Source organism: Nesoenas mayeri (assembly GCF_963082525.1).
Source record: "Nesoenas mayeri genome assembly, chromosome: 4".
Lineage (NCBI taxonomy): Eukaryota > Metazoa > Chordata > Aves > Columbiformes > Columbidae > Nesoenas > Nesoenas mayeri.
The window spans coordinates 68,296,706-68,317,852 of record NC_137540.1 but is presented as its reverse complement, the minus strand read 5'-3'; the positions used below and the strand labels follow the sequence as shown (position 1 = coordinate 68,317,852).

At 40.7% G+C, this 21,147-nt stretch overlaps 2 protein-coding genes across 2 annotated transcripts in view; one reads left to right on the top strand and one right to left on the bottom strand.

Annotated features, from left to right (window-relative positions):
- Nucleotides 1-2,954, bottom strand: part of ZFYVE28 (zinc finger FYVE-type containing 28) — a 160,916-nt gene extending 157,962 nt beyond the window's left edge. The window contains exon 1 of the mRNA XM_080343614.1: nucleotides 2,560-2,954. Within this exon, the coding sequence (XP_080199740.1) occupies nucleotides 2,560-2,598 (39 nt within the window). The 5' untranslated portion in view covers nucleotides 2,599-2,954. The remainder of the gene's footprint in view (nucleotides 1-2,559) is intronic.
- A 353-nt stretch (nucleotides 2,955-3,307) lies between these two features.
- CFAP99 (cilia and flagella associated protein 99) overlaps nucleotides 3,308-21,147 on the top strand; it is a 60,835-nt gene continuing 42,995 nt past the window's right edge. Inside the window, exons 1-5 of the mRNA XM_080343964.1 lie at nucleotides 3,308-3,553; nucleotides 5,200-5,269; nucleotides 6,606-6,733; nucleotides 17,116-17,260; nucleotides 19,840-19,934. Coding sequence (XP_080200090.1) covers nucleotides 6,614-6,733; nucleotides 17,116-17,260; nucleotides 19,840-19,934 — 360 coding nt within the window. The 5' untranslated portion in view covers nucleotides 3,308-3,553; nucleotides 5,200-5,269; nucleotides 6,606-6,613. The remainder of the gene's footprint in view (nucleotides 3,554-5,199; nucleotides 5,270-6,605; nucleotides 6,734-17,115; nucleotides 17,261-19,839; nucleotides 19,935-21,147) is intronic.

Sequence of the window (21,147 nt, the reverse complement as noted above, 5' to 3'; positions counted from 1 at the left end):
CCCACATTTTGTCCCCCATCCCACTTCCTGCACCCACATTTTGTCCCCCATCCTTGGTGTGTTCAGAGATACAGCCATTACCGAGTAAATATCTGTCTAGCTGCAGGTCCCTGCATCTTACAGTAACTTGATGATTTGATTATCCTGATAGTTTTGTAATTCCATCTTGTTAAGCCATATCTGTTCTATTCCATTTCCTTGCCTCCCCCGTTTACAAAGATTAAGCTGAATTAATTTACATATTTTGAGGTTGGGGTTTTTTTAGGAAGAATTGTTTAATAGTTCCCCTGGGATTGAGCTAAACCATATATTCAGGTTTCTGAAGGGGCTGTACTGTGAATTTGCTGCACTCTGATGTCATCCCCTCCATGCCTTCAAAAGCATCTCTGAATGGCAATCAGAGCCATAGGCCAAATACCCAGTACCATCAAAATCTGCTGCCATGCAGAAGTCCTATTATATGACAGTAGGATCTGAAATACTTCAAAAGAAGCATTACCCATCATTGGCAGCAGCAAAATCTAACTGCTAAAATGCACCTGGCACCTGTAATACCTATCAGAGGTTTATAACTAAGCAACAAAGTCACTACTGGTGACAGCCCCCATCAGGCCAAATATTAAAAAAAAGTGCTATTTTCAAACAGATTATATTCAAAACCACTTCAAAATAGACTGTGGAACCCACAAACCTTATAGGAAGGAATCCTTGAAGAAACAGGAAAGCAAGCAGTACAACCAGGTAAATTAGTCTCTAAATGTGAGCTCCTCCATCTTACTTTCTACCAGAAAAGTGCTATTCAAACTTCTGTGTAATTATACAATCCATACCAATTCAGCAGGCATATCAGAAGAAATGCCTGTTTCTGAAGGAACACACACTATTGCAGCTTGCCAGTAGCCTATTCTGAATACGAGTACAAAAATTATGTAGTAAGCTACTGAATGTAACAAAAACTATTCACAAAGAAACTATAGATGTACAGGAAAAAGGACACATTGTGGTTTGAGACTAACAGTAATACATGTTAGTGATACATGAGACAGGCTTGGAAAGCTCCTTTACCACAGAAAAGTCCCACAGAAATGTAAGCATGCGCTGTTTGATACAGACCTTAGATGCTGAACATAACAGGATACAACACAGGAATGGTATATTAATAAGTAAGTTTTATTAAAAAAAAACCAAACAACCTCCATTAGAAAATTAATGCAAAATCTAAAGAGTTTTGATTAAAATCAGTGACAAAAGCTGTATTTGAAATTTCTTCTGCATTTAAGGTTATGAATATTTCTTTTTTGTTCATGAACTGTTTGTCTCTTAGTTATTTCTTGGTACAGAACAAACAAATAAAGTTTATTGAAAGCTACCTGCAATTTGTTACTGTATTTTCAGTTACTTAATGTCTAAATTATGTTGCTCTCAGTTATTAGCAGCAATATCAGACAAGTATGTGTTCATCAGCAGTACCCATCAGGGTTATGGCTACATACAAAATCCATAAAGCCAGCACAGGCTGAACTTTTATTTTGCAGAATCACCTTGACTATGTGCATGGAAGATTCACAAAAATGAGTCTTAACGCTATTACTGAAATTAAAACATAAGAAAAAATGGGTGGAAATGAAAAGACATGGATGAAAATTAAATCAAGTACTTCATAAAGTGAATAACTCCACTGACTGCTGTAATGCCTGGACAAAAAAAGACGCTGTAGATGCTCAAAAATCAGCCATGCCCTTCATACGCGATCTGAACATCACACGCGAGACAAGATCACTCTCCAGACAGTTGTTATTTAACTCGTGCCAGAAGATGATAATTTTATTACAAAGCCAGCTATGATTCTTGGATTCCTGCCAAGAATTCCAAAGCGAGAAGGGCAGAAAATACACACCTACAGAGCACCATTCCACATTTTTTTCTTTACTTAAAAAGTTCTCGGGTGCTCGCAGACGGCATTAACAGCGGAGGAGCAGCACCTGAACCGTGTCTCTCCTGGTTCAGGCTACATGCAAAGCACAGAGAAGAGCCGCCCGCAGCTGAGCCGCGCCGGGCTGCCCAGGCACAGCCGCCTCCGACCGGCGCTGCCCCCCGGCCGCTCCGCAGCCCCTCCGGAGCCTGCCCCGGGAGCCGGGCAGAGCCCCGCGCCCGCCCCGGGCGGCGCTCCCGGCAGGTCCGGGCGGCCCCACGGCACACGCTCTGCTTTGTCATGTCTCCCCCCGCAGCGGGCCGGCCGCTCCGCGCACGCCGGGAAGCGCCGCTCGCCCGCGCCGGTGCCTCGCACACCTCGACCGCTCCCGCGGAACCGCCGAAAACAAGCGGAGCGAGCCCCGCTCCTCGCCGACCTCCCGCCACCTCCGCGGCGACGGCTCCCGGCTGAGGCACCGGCGCGAAACGACCCGCGGCCGCCAGCGCCGCGGCTGCGCGCCCGGCCCCGCGTCCCCGCGCTGCGCCTCAACTTCCTGGCCGCGGGGTGAGGTGACCCCGGGGCGAGGCGAGCCCAGGTGCAGCCGGGCAGCGGCGGCCGCCCGGCGCCGGCAGCTCCTCACCGCTCACCTTGGGTTTGTAGAGCCACTTTCTGAACCTGTTCATCATCCCCGCGGCCGCTGCCTCCCGGCCGCCGCCGCCGCCTGCCGCTGCCACAGGGGCTGCCGGCTCCCCGCCCGCGCCGCTCGGGGGACCGGTGCGAGCCCTGCCCCTCGCCGGGAGGCTCGGCTGGGTCGCCGCGTCCTCGCCCTCCTCCGCCGGTGCTCCTGCTCCTCCTCCTGTCCGCCAGGGCAGAGCGCTCGGAGCGCGGGCACGGCGCGCTGCCTCAGCGCCAGCGCCGGTGCGCACCGAGGGCTCCGCGCGCCGCTGTCAGTCCCCAAAACATTGCGCGGCCGGCAGCGGCGCCCCCGCGACGCATGCGCAGAGGCGGGCCCACACGCCCCCTCCCCACCGGCGCCCGCGCCCGCGACCAATCGGATGACGGCCGGGGGCGGCCCCTCAGTGGACTCGCCCCGCCCGCTCTGCTGCTCATTTGCGTAACACGGGCAGAGGGAGGAGAGACTACGCGCCCCAGCATGCCCCGCTCGCAGCCGGGGGCGCGGTGCAAGGCGCCGTGGCGCGTTGGATGCCGGGACTTGTAGTCTTATGTGTGAGTAAAGCTAAGCGTGTCCGCTTCAGGATCGCAAGCCTCTTCCTGCGACAGGCAGCCCTACCCGAGCGCCTGCTAATCGGCTGATTGATTTCTACCGGCCCACGAGGGGAAAAAACGAGGAGGGGCGGAACGAGTTGCTTGGCAACGGCGGCAAACAATCGCCGCCATCTTTGTTCCCGGATGGGTAGTTCTTTGCCCCCGATCGGACCGTTCCGCAACACGACGGCGGGCGCGCGGCAGAACTACAGCTCCCAGCAGCCCCCGCGCCCCTTAGCAACCGCGCCGGGCCGGGGCGGGCCGCCGGCGGCCACAGCGGGGTCTCTGCGGCCGGAGGGTCCCCCCGGCTAGAGAGACGGGTGCCGGGTTCCGACGGGGACGCAGAAGGCCGCCTGGGCTGGCGGGAACAGCCAGGTACGGGAGCGGGCAGCGCCGGGCGGAGAGGCCGCCCGCGGGGCAGGGGCCGCTGTGCACTCGCGCGTTTGCCTCAGGCGGCGGCGGCGCCCGGGGGGTCGAACCCCTGCGGCCTCACCGGCCTCCGCTGGCGGCGAAGGAGCTGTAGTGGTAGGTGGCATCTTTAAAGCCAAAAACTGGGTAAAATGCTTGATGTGTGTGGTGTGCAGAAAGTGTCAGGAGCTCTGGGCAGGCTTATAACTACTTCACTCCTTTATTAGGTGTCTATAAATCCAGTATAAAAGACCAGCGGGGCCTATTCCCTACTGTAGACACGATCGTTGGTCTTTGCTCCCAGAGTTTTCATTAACTGTTGTGATTTTGGGCAAGAAGCCAGCCTCGGTGTCCTTTGGCTTCCCTGTCTGGTAAATATGACAAAACTTACTTGCCAGAAGGTTTATACAATGGATATTTGATTTTAAAGTTCCACAAGGCATTCGATTAAAAATATACTGTACCAAATAAAATACTTGTAGTAAGTATGTGTGCTGGTTTGACTGAAAATGAGTTCATTTTCTTCATGCAGTTAGAAACCTTTGTTTTTCCTAGCTAGCACGGTCATTATTTGGACTTAGTTTGATAACAAGAGATAACACCCCAGCACAGAGCTGATGTTTTTAATTGCTCTGGTCTGAGTGTGAGCGGCTGTCGTGGTTGTATTGCTAGCTTGGGTTAAACCATGACAGTACGCAAAACGTCAAAATACAATTAAAACGAACATAAGATCCCAGCTATAGCTGCTCACGGTGAGTGTTTTCCATCTGATGATTTGCTGCCTTAAGGGAGGAACCTGCTGAACAGGGGATCTGTGCCCAGAACTGCTCTCTGCTAAGCACAGGTGACAGTCAGTGATGCAGAAAGTCCAGAGAAAATGCGAATGGTGGGATGTAACTATTGGAACAAGTGTACCCGGCATTCCATGGCTCTTTTTCTAGCACACAGCTGGGGAAAACACCTGTTCCATTTTGAGCAGCAGCTACTTGATCTAACTGAATTTTGCAGAGAGGCTTAGTTCAGCCTTCTCTTTAAGAACGATGGATTTCATGAGAGGAAATGCAATCGCAGTCTTTCTAGGCCAGGAGCATAGCAACAAATGTAAAACCTGAAGGAATCTTTTGGGTTGTTGAAACCAGTCCCTACAATTGTGGCCAGTCTTATCCTATGTATTCATAATTGCTGTCAAAATATCTCCAAGCTCCATTGTAAAGTAAATCTAAGTCAGGTTCTCACCTGCTTTAACTGAAATTCTACATCTTATAATGGAATAAAATTTCTACCATTTTGTACATAGCATAAATTTATATCTTTTTTACATAGCAATTAGAATATTATAAATGGCTTTGTGGAAATAAGGATGCATGTCATAACACAGAACATTTTATTTCTGATGTGTCCATTTTAAAACATGGATGATAATAATAGCAGTTTGTTTAAATATAATCACAAGTGAAGTTCTTCCTGTTAAGAACCCAGGATTCCCGAGGTATTACTATATGTCTTAGTGTTAACATTCAAATTTTTTGTTTTAATGTTAGTTATTGGGAGGAAAGGGGTAAATATCAACATGTACAGTGCATGAGAGCTCAAACTCATTTCTTCTATGCCAGAAGAAAAGATATTTGTCGCTGGGAGAGCTGTTGGAGCCTGAATTACGATCCAGCCTGAATGAGTACAGAGGTATTTCTGTCTCCCTTATCCAAAATCCCTTGTGAGTGTAAGAACCTTGGCAGATACAGAGAAATAGATCATGTTTCTCAGAGGAGTGGAGAAATGGTGATTCCTTCTGTGAGAAAGAGACACAGCAGCACCTCTTCTTTTATTTGCCATCCCTTGTCATGATCCAGCCCTGTTTTGCTGGACTTTCTATTTTTAAATTAGACAGTTTGTATTGATCATACCAGGTAACTAAATGCCTATACTGAGCATAAACACAGACAAACTGTTTTTTCAGCAGTTTGAGATTAGTAATTAAAAGTGATATTCAGACAATTATAATTGAGTGTGATAGTGCTAAAAGGCAGGGCATAAAAACACTGTAACTGGAAATATTTTGATATCTCTTTAAAAAAATAAATGAATTTTCTTTACCACAGTGAATCATCTCAATCAAGCATTTTTTCTAACATCAGAATACAATGATATCTAAAATACAAGAAAGATTTTCAGAAATATATTTTTATGTCACCATGGAAAATTACTTCAATGCTCATTTTTTCCCATTGCTGAACCAGATTAATGACTTAGAGCCCTGATCGTTACTATCATTGGCCTTTCATACACAACAGCATGTGCATGTGTATAAGCAGATGAATTATAGTTCTTGTCACATGAACATTAAAATGCAGGTATCCAGTTATGCAAACTCTCATGCATGTTAGACATCATTTGAGATAGATGTAACCCTGCCATTTCACAAACAAAGCATCAAGCATAAAAAGTACCAAAGTGCTGTGCCTTCAAAAACCTTGACGGTGGCCTAGACTGCTGATGTGTTGCGATCGCTGCCCGGCTTGGGGACCAACACTGGCTCATTGCTTCCTTATAATTCCTCTCTGTTCCTATGCTTTTGTTGCTTTGGAAAAAATAGGCTGTTAATAGCAATATGTGATAAGATTTAAGAGTAAAATTTTGCTTTCAGTTGCATCTCACCAGGAAGAGCAACATTAAATATCACCAGGATAGCACACATGCAAAAATTCATGCTTTTCTCTAGTATTATCTTCAATTATATTTTGTCAAATAACCTGATACAAAAACCATATCAGGTATCATCCTAAGGATATTTGAGACATTTGCAGAATAAGAAATGTGTAATTATGCCTTGTATTTTATTGATGTTTGTACTGTATTCTCATTTCTCCTGTTAGCTGTTCTGAGTAACTGTGATTTTGAAAGCTTGACCTAAATGTTCTCTTCTACATTACTGCAGTATATCTTTTCTATGAGCCTATCAACATACATTATGCTACAACTGAAGGGGGCATGAAAAATTAATGATTTACTATATTTATAGGATTCTCCATGGTGAAGATGGTCAGCCATGGAAAACATATTGCAATAATAGTCCAACAGCTTAACAAATTTAACCCTGAAAATCAGGACATGGAGGATTTCTTGAATGAATCAGCTAAGCTGTTGCAGGTATATTAAGTTTCAGTTTGTCTTACCTAGCTTACTGTATTTTACTAGCTGATTTTAAACATAAAGATATCTGTTTCCTAATACGTTGTAATTTCATAGATTTTTCTGACAGTGATGTTTTTAATTTATGACTGAAGTCCAAATTTCTTATGGTTATCACCAGAAAACAAAGAAGTAAAGAGGTGTTGAATAACTGCTTGGGTAGCAACAAAAGGCAAGGGAAAGCAACTTCCTAAAATGGATCTGACAATGATAGGAAAAGCTTCTCTTCCACTTCTGACTAAGCTGTTCTGTAGTTTCCTATCTCCTTTCCTCCTTCTAAATGGAAGTTTCTGTAAGCAGCACCCATTTTGTAAATACAATTGCAGTTCAGAAGCTGACTCACAGCATCAGTTACTCTTGCTTTGAGGATGCAAATGACTATCAGAACAGTGGGACAAGGCAAGTGTCAGTAAATCAGCTACCTGATTTTAATCTAACACAGCAAGTAACCAGAACAAGATTTGCCAATATGTAACTGCTGAAGCAGTCCTCATCCTTTCCTGACCATGGTCTGTCACCTCTGCCCATCTCTGTCCTCAGTGCCACCCTGACCTGTGCTGATGCAGCTACTGGATTCAATCAGCTTTAGAAAATCATTAGGGGATGACAGGAATATTGTTTAGACTGCTATTGTCTCTGCGTGCTGTGTATTATCAAACTATGTTGTCAGAGCCCTGACTCCACACTGCCGTGTAGCTCAAGTGCTCGTTTCCACTTCTGACAGTAAGGTCTAAAACACTGCTATTCCCATTAGACAGTCTTTTACATTGATTTTACGTAAGGACAAATGACTATAAGAAGGTAAAACTATGGAGGTGTAATATGAAAATCAGAGGCTGAGGCAGTGGATCCATACACATTTCTGGGGTGTTTGCTTTTTTAAACAGTTCCCACTCAGGCTGCTTGTTTCTGTCACTGTCCTCCTGCCTTGTAGTACAGACATAACTCTGTGCATTCATATGCTGAATTACATCAGGGAACTGATCCAGTTTCAATACAATCATTTTTCACTGGGCAGAGAGCAGATAAATTCAGCTGCCACTGCTTCCAAAATAAATACTTGTAAAAATTAATATTCAGATAGATTGTTGTTCTTCTCAGCCAGGAAATGTGATATTATACAAAGACAAAATAAGCAGAAACTCCATTAGAGAAACGTGAACCTTCAGTTTCATAGTAAAACCTTTCAAAAGGGGAAAAACAGGGAGGGTAGCTGATGGCAAAGATAAGGCAGAAATCTTTCTCTGGGATCGTTTCAGTTCACTTACTACATATTTTTTTTATCCAGCAAAGTAAAAAGTAAGATCTATATTTATATAAAATTCAGCTTTGTTTCAGTACCAAATGGGTGATTATAATTCATCATAGAAAATTAACTTCATTTCTATTTCATAGAGCATAGGTACCTGATAATAAAAGTATTGTAGCATTTTTGTACACATAATTTCCAGGCTTGGCCACTTACCAGTTAGCCAATATTAGCTGATGCATGCAGAAACTTCTTCCAGTTTGTATCCTGATTAACACTATCACTTTAAATCACAGACTAGATTCAAGCCTGTATGTCTCATGCTAACAGCATGACAAATAGCAAACCTAGTGTTGCATAGTACTGACCAGATAAAAATCAGGAGGGTCAGATTCCGAGAGCACAAATCTAAATAATTGCAACGTACAGCTCTTTCTATATTTATTTCCTTACTTAGGTATGTAGCGCATCAGATTTGACTTTTCTACATATTACTATCTTCTATCTATTCTACTTTTCTAATCGGTAATTAGTTTTCCATGCCTTAAAAGTCCAGTCAGATTCCAGTCATTATCAAGAGCGTGTGTTTCATTCATATTATATATCTTTATTGTATTTGGATGTTTTATGGTCTTCATGTTCTTCTAATATGACACCTGGGATTTCTTCTTTAGTCCTTTGATAACCTGTTGATGACCTACATAGAATCTGCTTGTAGCCTATTGTCCAGCTGTTTGTGGTTGCGTCTGGTGAAACCAACAATTTTGGGCTAGATTATTTCTCTCAAATACAAAGACAGCACACACAGGTCATTCCAGAATATGTTCAGGGGTGTTCAGCACACCAGCAGTGTCCGCCAGGCTGCGGGAGCCACTTCAGAGCCAGTATTATCAAGTGCAAGGTCCTGGAGAGAAGTACCTCTGACAGCCACACGTTCTCACCTGAACTGCAAGGAGCAGAGAGCGATATAAATGCTTGTAGGAGCTGATTGAAAGTAAATGAAGAGCAATATAAATGCTTGTAGGAGCTGATCAAAAGTAAATAAAATTACTTGTTTAGAAATCTAAAAAATGAAAAGAGAAGATGTGAATCCTTGGCTGATCAGAAATGGGGGATGAAATCAGTAAAGAGATAACAGGTAGAATGGAACTGAGTTGTGAAGCATCTTGATAGGGTGGCAGTAGTACCAATACCTGAGGAAAGAAGAGCACTGAAGTTTTGGCTTAACATTGTTGAAATTAAGCTGACAACAGCAAGAAGGAAATGTCCCAGAGGCCAGTATTTTAGACTGTAGTTAGAGTTCTTATTCGTGCATGTGATAAATGTGGATATGTTATGAAAGGACATAGTCCTAAGGGAGTGAGTCTGGAAGACACAATATGTCTTGATCAAAATATCCCTGTCAGCCAGGGTCATAAGACCATTCTTGTGGGATTCCCTAGTAAAAATGGTGAAGGGAGGCAAAAGAAAAGAAGTGAAAGTGGTAAGCAAATATATGTTAAAATGACGGACTTTACAATGGGAATATATATTTTTTTAAAAAAGCATAAAAAGCAAAGGATTGAAGCCATAGGGTGAAAATATACCACCCACTGTGAATAACTTGCTTTTCAAATTGTAGCAAAAAGTAACTGGCAGATTTCCATATTAAATCTTTTAGTAAGTGTAGAATTGGCCTTTGTTGAATATTCTGCTTAAAATCCAACATGACATTTCTGTTGGTTTCAATGTGCTGCTGTGAAGATGACACAATCCAGAGGTTTACATTATAACTCTGCAGCAAGATTTTTTTTCTGAATCTCTAGAGGCTCCAATTTTACCTACACCTAAGGTTGGATAAATAATTTAAACAAAACCCAAAATATGTGATTGTGTGAAATAATAATAGGATATTTTGCTCTTGCAGAAAGACTGTGTAGAAATGTTTATGTTTTGGCAGTTCACGATGGTTGGGAAATGGCTGTACAGTAGAAGTTTGGAATACTGTGCTCACCAAATACTGGGCAACTGGAAGAGAAAGATAAACTGGGTTCTGTTCTAAGCTCCATCATCTTTCTGTCCCTGTCCTTTCTCTTACCCCCAAACTTACTGGCCCAGGTCTCTTCATTTAACCTATCCCAGTTTCATCTCTTCACCTTGTTGATTCCTGTGCTAGTGTCACTGTCCAGCAAGTCCTGTTTGCCTCCTTGGTTTTGTTCTGCTCACTTCAAAGTTCTTGCACATTCAGTTCCATTCTCTACTGTACCTAAATCGAATCAGAAATCTCTCTGTCTTCAAACTGAAGCCCACAAGAGGCAGATGTCACAGAGAATATAGATAAGAAAGACTCTCTTCTATCAGTTTGAGCTCCCAAACTGACCCCTATGGCTTATCTCAGTCTCATCCTGTACCATAGCAAGAGCTCTGCTAGCCCTGGTTTTGGCGTAGTAAGGGCACAAAGAATCTTCAGGGGAGCTTACTGTTGCAGTATCCATTCACACAAAACACATGTAAGTGGATATTTTTCACTTGGCAAAATGTGTGTGGATTTTCCTAAGAAAACCAAAAGGCCAAATTTCTAAGGCACTGCTTGACCCCTGTGTGTCATCCCTAGCTGTTTCCCTGCATTTGGTTTGCAACTAGTTCCATTACTAGTTCCATTACTAGTTCCATTACTATTTCCAGTAGTTAAAAACTCTAGTTCCATTACTATTTCCAGTAGTTAAAAACTTGAATATTTGACAGGTTTCTATTAAATATTAGTTCCTCTCTCAGACCATGTGAGCCACTCTCACCATGTTCTTGTTGAATAGCATGGGAAGGTATCCATTAACTTCAAGAGGTGCAAAAGCAACCTCATTATTATTATTATTATTTTTATTTTTATTTCTTAATACATCTTTATAATTTTGTTTAAATATCAGTGTTCCCATCTGAACATATTCTTTCATTGCAGGAAGTCTTGTCTCAAGCTTTGAGATACAAATCTGTATGGAAAACATTTGGGCGTACAGTCTGTTTCCAAGTATATTCCAGGAGTCAGAAGTATTACTCTGTACATATATTAACGTAAATGAGATAAGTAGTTGGCCATCCTTATTTATAGAGAAATGATGGCATTAGATACTGCTATCAAGAGTTACATCTTTAAGCTCTATGTGGGATTTAGATTTACACAGTCCATTCACAGTAACGGTGGCCACACATTAATCCTTGTGTACTGCTTTGAAAAAGCACCCATCTTTCTCTGCATTTTTGCAATTGAGGTAGATCAAGCAGATAATGCATCCAATAACCACTGAGATACATTTTTCTTTTCCGTGCATTGCACCTTTCAGCCACTTGGTATTTCAGGATACAAATGGGGAATCAGAAAATTAGTACGAAAGGAATAGAAAGTAAATTTTGAAATCAGAGGTAAACCATTACTTTGACAGCAGTTCAGGTTCTCCTGAAGAACTGTGTGTACAAAGATGGAATCTTCTTTTGGTGTGACAGAAATGTATAAATAAATTGCTGAGTGTCAGGTAGTTAATAGTGTTTAAAACCAAGGTGTCGAGTGAGAACAATCTCTACAAGGCCACTCAGGAACTGAGAGAGAAAAGACATATTCCAGTCTATCAGATATCAGAATACTCACATAGTTCCTTCCAGCAGCCTCTAATAATACTTTCAAACTAGAAATGCATCATATTAGGGAAATAAAGCAATGAAGATGCTAGCAGATGATAGCCTACTAGGCAAGATAGTTCCTATCTTCCAACTCCTAGTTCATGCTTCTGTACAGGGAAACTCACTGATTATTAGCCTCCTGTTTTTAGAGAAATACAAATGAAATATGGTAAGGAGTTTTAATTCTCAAATAGTGGGAGATAAATAACATGGTTTCCTCTAATTTGAATGTTATGATCAAATTAGCCTAGAAGTGATTCTGTGTTAAACTCCATACAATTTATTTCTGCAACATGTGAATTTTACATGTTTACAAAGAATTTCTATTTGTTGTTCTTGGTGAATGATCAGACTTGATTCTCTTCCAGGAGGAAAACTACACTTTGACTTGTAATTCAGCTCCTTACAGTCTTCATCTTTATTGTATTGTATGTTATGATGTTTATAACATAATATTTGGCTTGTTTTTCATTTCAGTATTTTCAATAAGAGCATAGGTTCATCAGTAATATGACGGGTGATTCTTAGTTGCAACAAATAAGCCTTCACCTTCAATCATGAAGAATCATATTATGTCCCTCAAACCTCCTAAAAATAAATAATAATTGCAAATAAATGCTTTTGCTTCGATCTTGTGACCTTGTTGCTATTAAAACAGAATTCAATTTGAATTATCCTGAATAACACATTAACTTTAAAAATTCAAGTCTATCTTGGTTCTTTAAATTACTAGCATTCACATTCAAATTTACATCTCTATTTCTGTTGTTCTTCATTTGAATGCCGACTGCTTCTCCTTGTTTATCTTCCTAAATGCTTTTTAATACTCCTTTCATTAGACTGATGCCCTCCAGATAATATCTTCATTCTTGTGTAGTAAACCCCCCTTTTTATTAAGTATTCTTCAATTAAATCTATCAAAAATTATCCATATCCAGAATGATCCTTCATCTAGTGTATATTGTATATAAGGGTATTGTTTCATCAGGCCATTTATAGAAATGGGCTGCATCTGTTCCTTTTGAAAAAAGATTACGTTTTGTACCTAACTGAAGCATCCCAGGCATTTTTTCTTCCTTGTGACTGTTAGAATCAAGCTTTTACTGTGATAACAAGAGACAGATTTTAACACAGAAGTTGCCATGCAATGTTTGTACCTTTCTCTATGCAAATAACTCTATTTTCAGTGGAATTATTTGCTTCAATTAGAATTGCAGGATCAGACCCATCATATCGGCCTTTATAAATTCCATCTACCGAAAAGCTTACCTCTGTAAAATCAGAACTGCTACCCCAAATTCACTGTTTTACTCCTTTATCCCTCTCATGTTGATAGCAAGATGAACCCGTTCGTGAGCTTTCCATTTCACAAGAACATGGTGTAATTTGGCGTAACTCTTCACAGTTCTGATTTGTGTTGGTTCAGCTGTGCACCTCACACATGCCCACTCAACTGTGAGGAAAATCCCTAAATGTCAGAAGTCATACATTTAGTTTTAAATATGAAAATAAAAAATAATATAATGCAGGATTATCTTGATACTTGGTGAAAAAAATATAAGTCTAGTTTGTGTTATTAGTTACATATATACACATTAGGATCTTGCTAAGGAAAGGATGGAATCTGATTTTTCTGCAGTCCCACTCATCATTTAATATTAAGTACAAGGGAAAATTACATGAAATGTACCTCTTCAAGAGGGTCAGCATTATCACATTAAGATGAAAATACTGGCTTCTGCCTGCAACATCAATTGTAAACAGTACAAGCAGGACATTCTTCTACTTATATCTTAAGATCGCAAGGTTTTTTTTTTCCCCCATTGAAATTACTGGAAGCATTTTTGTTGACTTCAGAGGGAAAGAGGACTGGGTTCTGGCGACTGATTTAAAACTCACTGAAATCACTAGGAATATTTTCTTTCGTTTCCAGGGAGTTTTGATTAGAGCCTTGGAGAGGAGTAGCACTGATATCTGAAGCACTATAAATTAATCAGTCTGCATCTGCCAAATGTGCATATTCTGCCTGCAAGTACACAAGTTCAGTACATACTATTACTCAGGTCACTTGGGAGGTGAAAGCTATTTTATCTTTTTATCAAATATTATCTTGTTTCTAAGATGTTTGTTTCACCTTAAACTAAATCCTTATACTGAGAAGTCTCACAAGGCTTGGCTGATGTTCCTTTCCTTTGTTCTCTCCAGAAACAAGAGCTTTTTGTTTTCATCCTTTCCTGATGTCTCTGGACATTGTACAGGTCCCATTCTAACCATCCTTATTACCATACACCCACAGTGGCAAAGCTTGCTTTTTGCGGATAATTCTCCATTTAATTCATGCTATTTCTTGAAGTAAAACATGTTGAAAGTTGTTTGTGTACAAAGTCCTATGCTTAAGCTTTCTCATAGTTCCCAGCTACAGCTAAGTGTCAGGAGAGAGGAAAATATGTCCATGGAAGCAGGCTAAGGACACTAGGGATTTCTCAAAAGCGGGAGATAACGCAAATCAGCACATATTCAGACAAGAATCACATTTTCTTCACAGGATCATTCAGGGTAATTTCAGACAGGATCATTCTTTTCCAACTTAAACACTTGGGAATCAGAGTAAAAGCTGAAATTCAATGCCATATAGAGAACACTTTCAGATATTTGTATGGGAATGACATTGTGAACACATGGAACTCTATTTTCCTTAAACACAGCATTCGAGGTGCAGCCTCACCAGCACCGAGTACAAGAGGACAATCACTTCTCTGGTCCTGCTGGCCACACTACAAGCCAGATACAAGCCAGGATGCTGTTGGCCTTTTTGGCCACCTGAGCACACTGCAGGCTCATGTTCAGCCGGCCATCAATCAACACCCCCAGATCCTTTTCCTCCAGGAACTTTCCAGCCACTCTTCCCTGAGCCTGTAGCGCTGCCTGGGGTTGTTGTGACCCAAGTGCAGGACCTGGCACTTGGCCTTGTTGAACCTCATAAAATTGGCCTCAGCTCAATGATCCAGCCAGTCCAGATCCCTCTGTATGGCCTTCCTACCATCCAGCAGATCAACACTTCCACTCAACTTGATGTCATCAGGGTCATATATGATTATGTCAGTTATAGAAATAAAGCTTTTCTATAATTTTAACTATTATTAGCCTTAAGAACCTAAAACCGACAAACTAAGCTTGATTCTGTTTCTGTGTGTATATCATTAATAATATGTCTATTACAGTTCTGCTAGACAGGTAGTCAGCTGTGTTAGTGTAATCCCACTGGCAGTAAAGAAATCACAAGGATGTATGTAGGTGAAATTTTGCCTGCATACGTATGTGTGTATATGCATGTGTATGTGTATAAATACATATGGATATCAAGGCAACTATATGGAGGCACTATTTTTTTTTCTAGTGATGATGCACAAATTGGAAGGAAAGAAACCTGGCTTTTGAGCAGGATTAGTAAAAAGGAATTACGTTTACTCTGAACGATCATCCGAAAAAATACACTTGGAATACTTCTGCATCATTTGTTTACATTTAAAAATTAGAACTGTAACTGTAAAGTTTTGCCATATATTTGCTCAGTCTCAGAGTGCTCCAGGCTGGGCGCAGAGTGGCTGGAGAGCAGTCCGACAGAAGGGGACCTGGGGGTACTAATTGACAGGAAGCTCAACGTGAACAATCAGTGTGCCCAGGTGGCCAAGAAGGCCAACGGTATCCTGTCCTGTATCAAAAATAGCGTGGTCAGCAGGACAAGAGAAGTGATCCTTCCCCTGTACTCTGCATTGGTGAGACCACACCTGAAATACAGTTCTGGGCCCCTCATTTCAGGAAAGACATTGAAGTGCTGGAGCGGGTCCAGAGAAGAGCAACAAGACTGGTGAAGGGACTTGAACACAAGACCTATGGGGAGAGGCTGAGGGAGCTGGCCTTGTTTAGTCTGGAGAAGAGGAGGCTTAGGGGTGACCTCATCACTCTCTAGAACTACCTGAAGGGAAGTTCTAGCCAGGTGGGATTGGTCTCTTCTCCCAGGCAGTCAGCAATAGGACAAGGGGGCATGGGCTTCAACTCTGCCAGAGGAAATTTAGGCTGGAGATTAGAAAGAAATTCTTTCCAGAGAGAGTGGTCAGGCATTGGAATGGCTGCCCAGGGAGGTGGTGGACTCGCCGTCCCTGGAGGTTTTTAAACTGAGATTGGACATGGCACTTAGTGCCATGATCTAGTAAATGGACTGGAGTTGGACCAAGGGTTGGACTCGATGATCTCTGAGGTCTTTTCCAACCCAGTCGATTCTGTGATTCTGTAATTCTGTGATATCAGAATACTCACATAGTTCCTTCCAGCAGCCTCTAATAATACTTTCAAACTAGAAATGCATCATATTAGGGAAATAAAGCAATGAAGATGCTAGCAGATGATAGCCTACTAGGCAAGGTGAACCTCTGATCTGATATATTATTGCAGTTCAATTGTTCCCACACCTCAGAGCTCTGGCAGAGATCATATATCAGATGTGAACTACATATTTTCAGAAGATGCAATTAGCTTTTTTCTTGGCTTCTTGGCTAACCTCATTAATTCAAAGAATCATTATTGTTTGTCATTTTGTCAGTGTGGCTGTCCTTTTTCAATTCATGTTATAACAAACTGTTCTGGGCCTCAGATTTTATTGCAGTGTTTAAAGGTGATTCACACTGGAAATTCCTCTCATGTAGTAACAGAAATTCCATAGATGATTTATTATGAGCGGAACTTTCTCTAAAGTTCAGGAGCATTCAGACTTTTTAAAGGGGTGATGAAGTGGGATCCAATACAGTAGGCATCTGATCCTCCTTTTTCTGTTCTCTTGTGGTGTTGCACGAACATTGTGAGTGGCTAAGAGCACAGGCAGATCAGAAACACAGTCTGCATTAATAAGAATCCCGGCACTCACAGGTTTAGTTTAAAACAGTCATATTCTCCAATATTAAGTTACAGTAGCAGTTAAGGGTCTTTTCCATAATCCTGTCCAGCTTCTCCCTTCAATGTGGTCTCCCCAAGCAGCACAGACTTAATCTACAGAGAACAGGTTTCCTACTGGAAAAGCAAACTCTTACTGAAACGTTCTTGTACTGTTGACGAAGTTAATAATTGTTCACAGCTCAGAAACTTCAGATTTTCTTTGCATTAACTGTTGACATTCACACATCAAGGCCTTTTAACTAAATGTGTATGTCAGCAGATAAACCAAAAGTTTGACACTGGGGAAGGTTACATTTTACTTAACAAGGGCCATTAATTTGTTAGGACTGCTTTAGTTGGTAGTATTAGAAGTGTGTCAGCCCTACCAAAGACATTGCTGTTAATTATTCATGTTTTCCAATTATTTCAAAGTGATTGTACTTCTTTTTGTAAACAACTAACGTTTTCTTTCCAGAACGCATTAGTCATTATTAATTTTGTATCTCTATAGACTCTTAATGTGACAGAAGAAAAATTTGTATTGGATACACTAGCTGGATGCATAGAATATAAATCCTTATTGGATGTAGTAGTCAATGCATTTTTTGTTCGGGATGGGAAATACTGCCTGATTTCTGAGCGTAACCTCTATATAGGTAAGCTTTCTTTAAAGCACCAAATGTGTTTTCCACAAAACTTTAAAAATATTATTTTACTAGCATAGGTCTTAATATTATATTACATTTGAAGCATTCCCATTGTGCCCAGTGCCATATGAAATACAGGACCTTTTCCAATGGCCTTACTATTAAAGTTTAAATCCTGAATTTGTTATTTAGTCTGGACTCTCACTCGTATTAGCTGGAATTTTACCGAAGAAACTGCTGCAGAATATACCTGCAGATTAGGTAACATGCAGATGGAAAATAGCATTGGTGATTGGAAGAAATATCTTGGAAGTTTGACCACCACTTAAAAAAAAATTTCTTCAGTGATTTCCCTTTTTTCTCTTCTATGCAACCTAATAGCTCAGCCATTCCAATTCAAAATAGTATAACAGAGCTCTGGCTGCTGAGGAGCTCGGCATGTCTCACAGTATGAAGCTCTGTTTGGCTCTACCTATACATGGGGTTTTTGTAACTGACCATCACAATGACATAAAGAGATTTCTGTCTATCTCCATGAGTGACATCAATTATTTTCCTTTTATTAGTTACTTCATTAGAATCAGTTACAATACAACTATATTTGATCATATGAGCTAGTCAATCAGAGTAGCTACTACTTCCAGCATTATTTCAGGCATTGAGAAATACATTCAAAAGTAATTTAAAATGCATTTAATACACATATACTGAGGTTGATTTGTTAAGTCCCCAAACAAACTGGAATCACAAATCCCACTGGCACTGGTTTTCTGAGTCAGATATGTTCTGAAGCTTTGTGGGTACTTTGAAAAATCCAGCCAGTTTAATACAAAGTGGTTGAAAAATACAAAAACATATCTAATATCAGTATATCTACATTTTATGTTTTTAAAACTGCTAAACTTTTATGGCAATTCTCATTGCTTCTGTCACAATCTGGAAAGGTATAGAAATCTAAATCAAATAACAAATGAAATAGAACCTAAACTATCAAGGATGAAATTAATAGTACATTGAGTTTATTCTAAATGGTAATGCTTCGTTGTCTCCATTTCTCCATAGCCATGTTTTTCACTGTCTGGGGCACATAAATTATACCTTTAAGCTGAGTGTTGCTATAATTGGATTGTCAGGACTGGTCCGCTCAAAAGCCTTCATTAATCATAGCAGAGGGTAGACCCCGGAAAATTTTCCTTTATCAACAAGTTAAGAGTCTAAGGTCACTGGCTTACATTTTTTTAAGCTGCTTGTGATTCCCTTTGCCAAGCTGCACTGACACTTAAATGATCAAAGCTGCTTACAAAGGCTGTTGCTATGTGTGAGCAGATTTGAATTTAATAAAGCTTGTAGAAGATAAATGTATACTCTACTAAGACTGCTTAAATATGTTGCTATGCTAAAGCACAAGACTGAAGCCTAACGATATGCTGAGCTGCCTGCAGCACATTGGTCAGAATTCACTGATTTTATCATTACTATTTGGTGGCAGCTAAAATACTGCAGTGCAAGTGAAGCCCGATCGATCAAAGTGAATATGGTTAAATGAAAGCTGATGCGGGAGCTCATGAACTTCACAAGTCTGCAAAAATCTCTCAGCACTGGCTGTGGCTCTTCCTGTGTTGAACTGCATACTTGCCAGAGGGGGATGCAAGAATTAGGTTTGGATTTCCAAGAGAATGTCACAATTTAAAAATTTGGTTTTATTCTGATTCAGAATAAAAACAAAGATGACAACACTTTCTGCAAAATGGTCACTTAAAAAGAAAAAGGAAATTAAATACTAGAAATATATTTTATGTATAATTTTTAAAAATTTATTGTTATGTATAGTAAACTAGGATTTTGGAACGGAAGAATAAGAGCTATCGTCTCTGAAAACATTATGTTGAAAAATTCACTATCAAAACTTACTATTATGTCTCCTGTTCACATTAAATTTTCTCAGAATAAGCTTGCTTACGTGGGAGATTTTGGTTACACTAAAAGAGAGCTGTTTCCTGCAAGATAATACTGTCAGAAACTTTTCAGTCATGTCTCTCAGGAGCCATCTGACTCCTATTCTCCTTGCCTTGTTGCCAGATTAACACAGCATTTTCGCAGGTGGAATATGCAGATATTTGCTGTATAAGCTGGTACCACCACCCAAAGAGAGAGGCCACCCTTTTCCTCCCCACTGGCAGCTCAATCTCACCCCTGTGTCAAATTTCCTCTAAGTTAGAACTTGTGTTTAGCAGCCAGCCAGTGAACTGATCAAGAAAGTGCTTCAGGTTAAAATTCCCAGTCTGGTTTAACGTGGCTGTGTGGGTGGCTCTAACACCAGGAAGTAAAAGGAGGGGACGGGAACAAGCCATCAGGGGTTGACAGAACTGCTTATTTTAGTGGTGATGTTGGCATGATGACTATGAAATGACTCTGAAATCATGGCAAGATCTTACCTTGGGCCTTACAGGATTCCAAACGCTACTATTAACACTATTAAACACTATTTAAAATTAAAGTAACAGTCTAAATCCAAGAGTACGCTGTGTATAGAGTGTAGCTTTATTTGAATTTCCTGCTGCATTTTAAATGTGTGTATCTTTTGATAGCTATTTGTTACCTGGCTACTTTTCAACTAGAAGAGCTTGGTCTTCAGCAGTTCAGCAGAATTGTGAAATCTCTGGACACTGCAAAAATGCAAAAGGTAATGAAAGCACAAAACATTTCTTAAAAATAACTAATGGTCTCTTCATTTTGATTAATCAGATGACTTTTCTGAACTTTCAGTATAATCTAAATTGAGAAATCAGTGTTATTATCTGTTTAAATTCAGAAAATAAATTTGTATTTTGTTATCACAAAACTCTTCAATTTCTATATTTACACAGTGACTACCTCATATTCAGTCAAAGATCAAGTTAAAATGTATTTTATATAGTCTGAGAAGGTAGAATAATCACATGGTTTACAGTTCATGTGATTTACAGTTGTCCCTTTAACTTGGATACTCTTGGCTCTGCTCGCATTTTCTCTTTGACTTTAGATAAGAGAAGTTTTTTCCAGATGTGATGAATTTATTGAAACTTGCAGTTCCCGCTGATTAGTGCTCTTTTTTCCCTGAACAACCCACTGCCTCCTACCACCTATTGTTCTACTAAGACTATTGCCCTTCCATTGCTTTTTCTCCTCCTCAAAAGGCAATTGCTCGTTTGGAGCTATGCACGTACCAATTACTCCATTACAACATAGGTGCCATTGGCCAAACCATTGCTGCCAAACAGAGAGCACGACAACAAAGTTCTGCTCTGATGAACCTGCTTTAGCAGGTGGGTTGGACTGGATGATCTCCAGAGGTCCCTTCCAACCCCAACCATTCTGTGATTCTGTGAATAAAAAGTGTGGAATTCAAGAGATAGTAATTAATACTCAAAAGGCTAAGGCTTGTCCCTGTACTGATTATTTTGAATGTTCCTGTGGATGCCAGTGTCTCTATAATGAGTACAGTTGCTCTGTAATATGTAGGAAGACAGTAGGTTAGATTGTCTGCGTAACATTTTTAGAAACACTCTATTCAATTTGTTTTGATGGGCTTACTATGGAATAGTTTTTATTAATTCCATTCAGAGACAAAAATGATATATTTCATTAACTGTTAGAGCAGAGAAGTGGCTGGAAGAATTATCATAATCTGGTAGACAGACAAATCACCCTTTCTGAACTGCTCTCCCAGCCCTTCTTTGGTAAACACCTCAGACACAGCCACTGGATTGGATGCATCTTGAGCTTATCCAGCTAGCAACACAGTTTTCCCACTTCTTGCCAGTTACCTCTTGCTGATTGCATTCACCTAGCTCTATATGGCTCAACTGTCAGTGCCCTGATGTTCTGTTTCAGATAACGTCTCCTTCCTTGTCTGG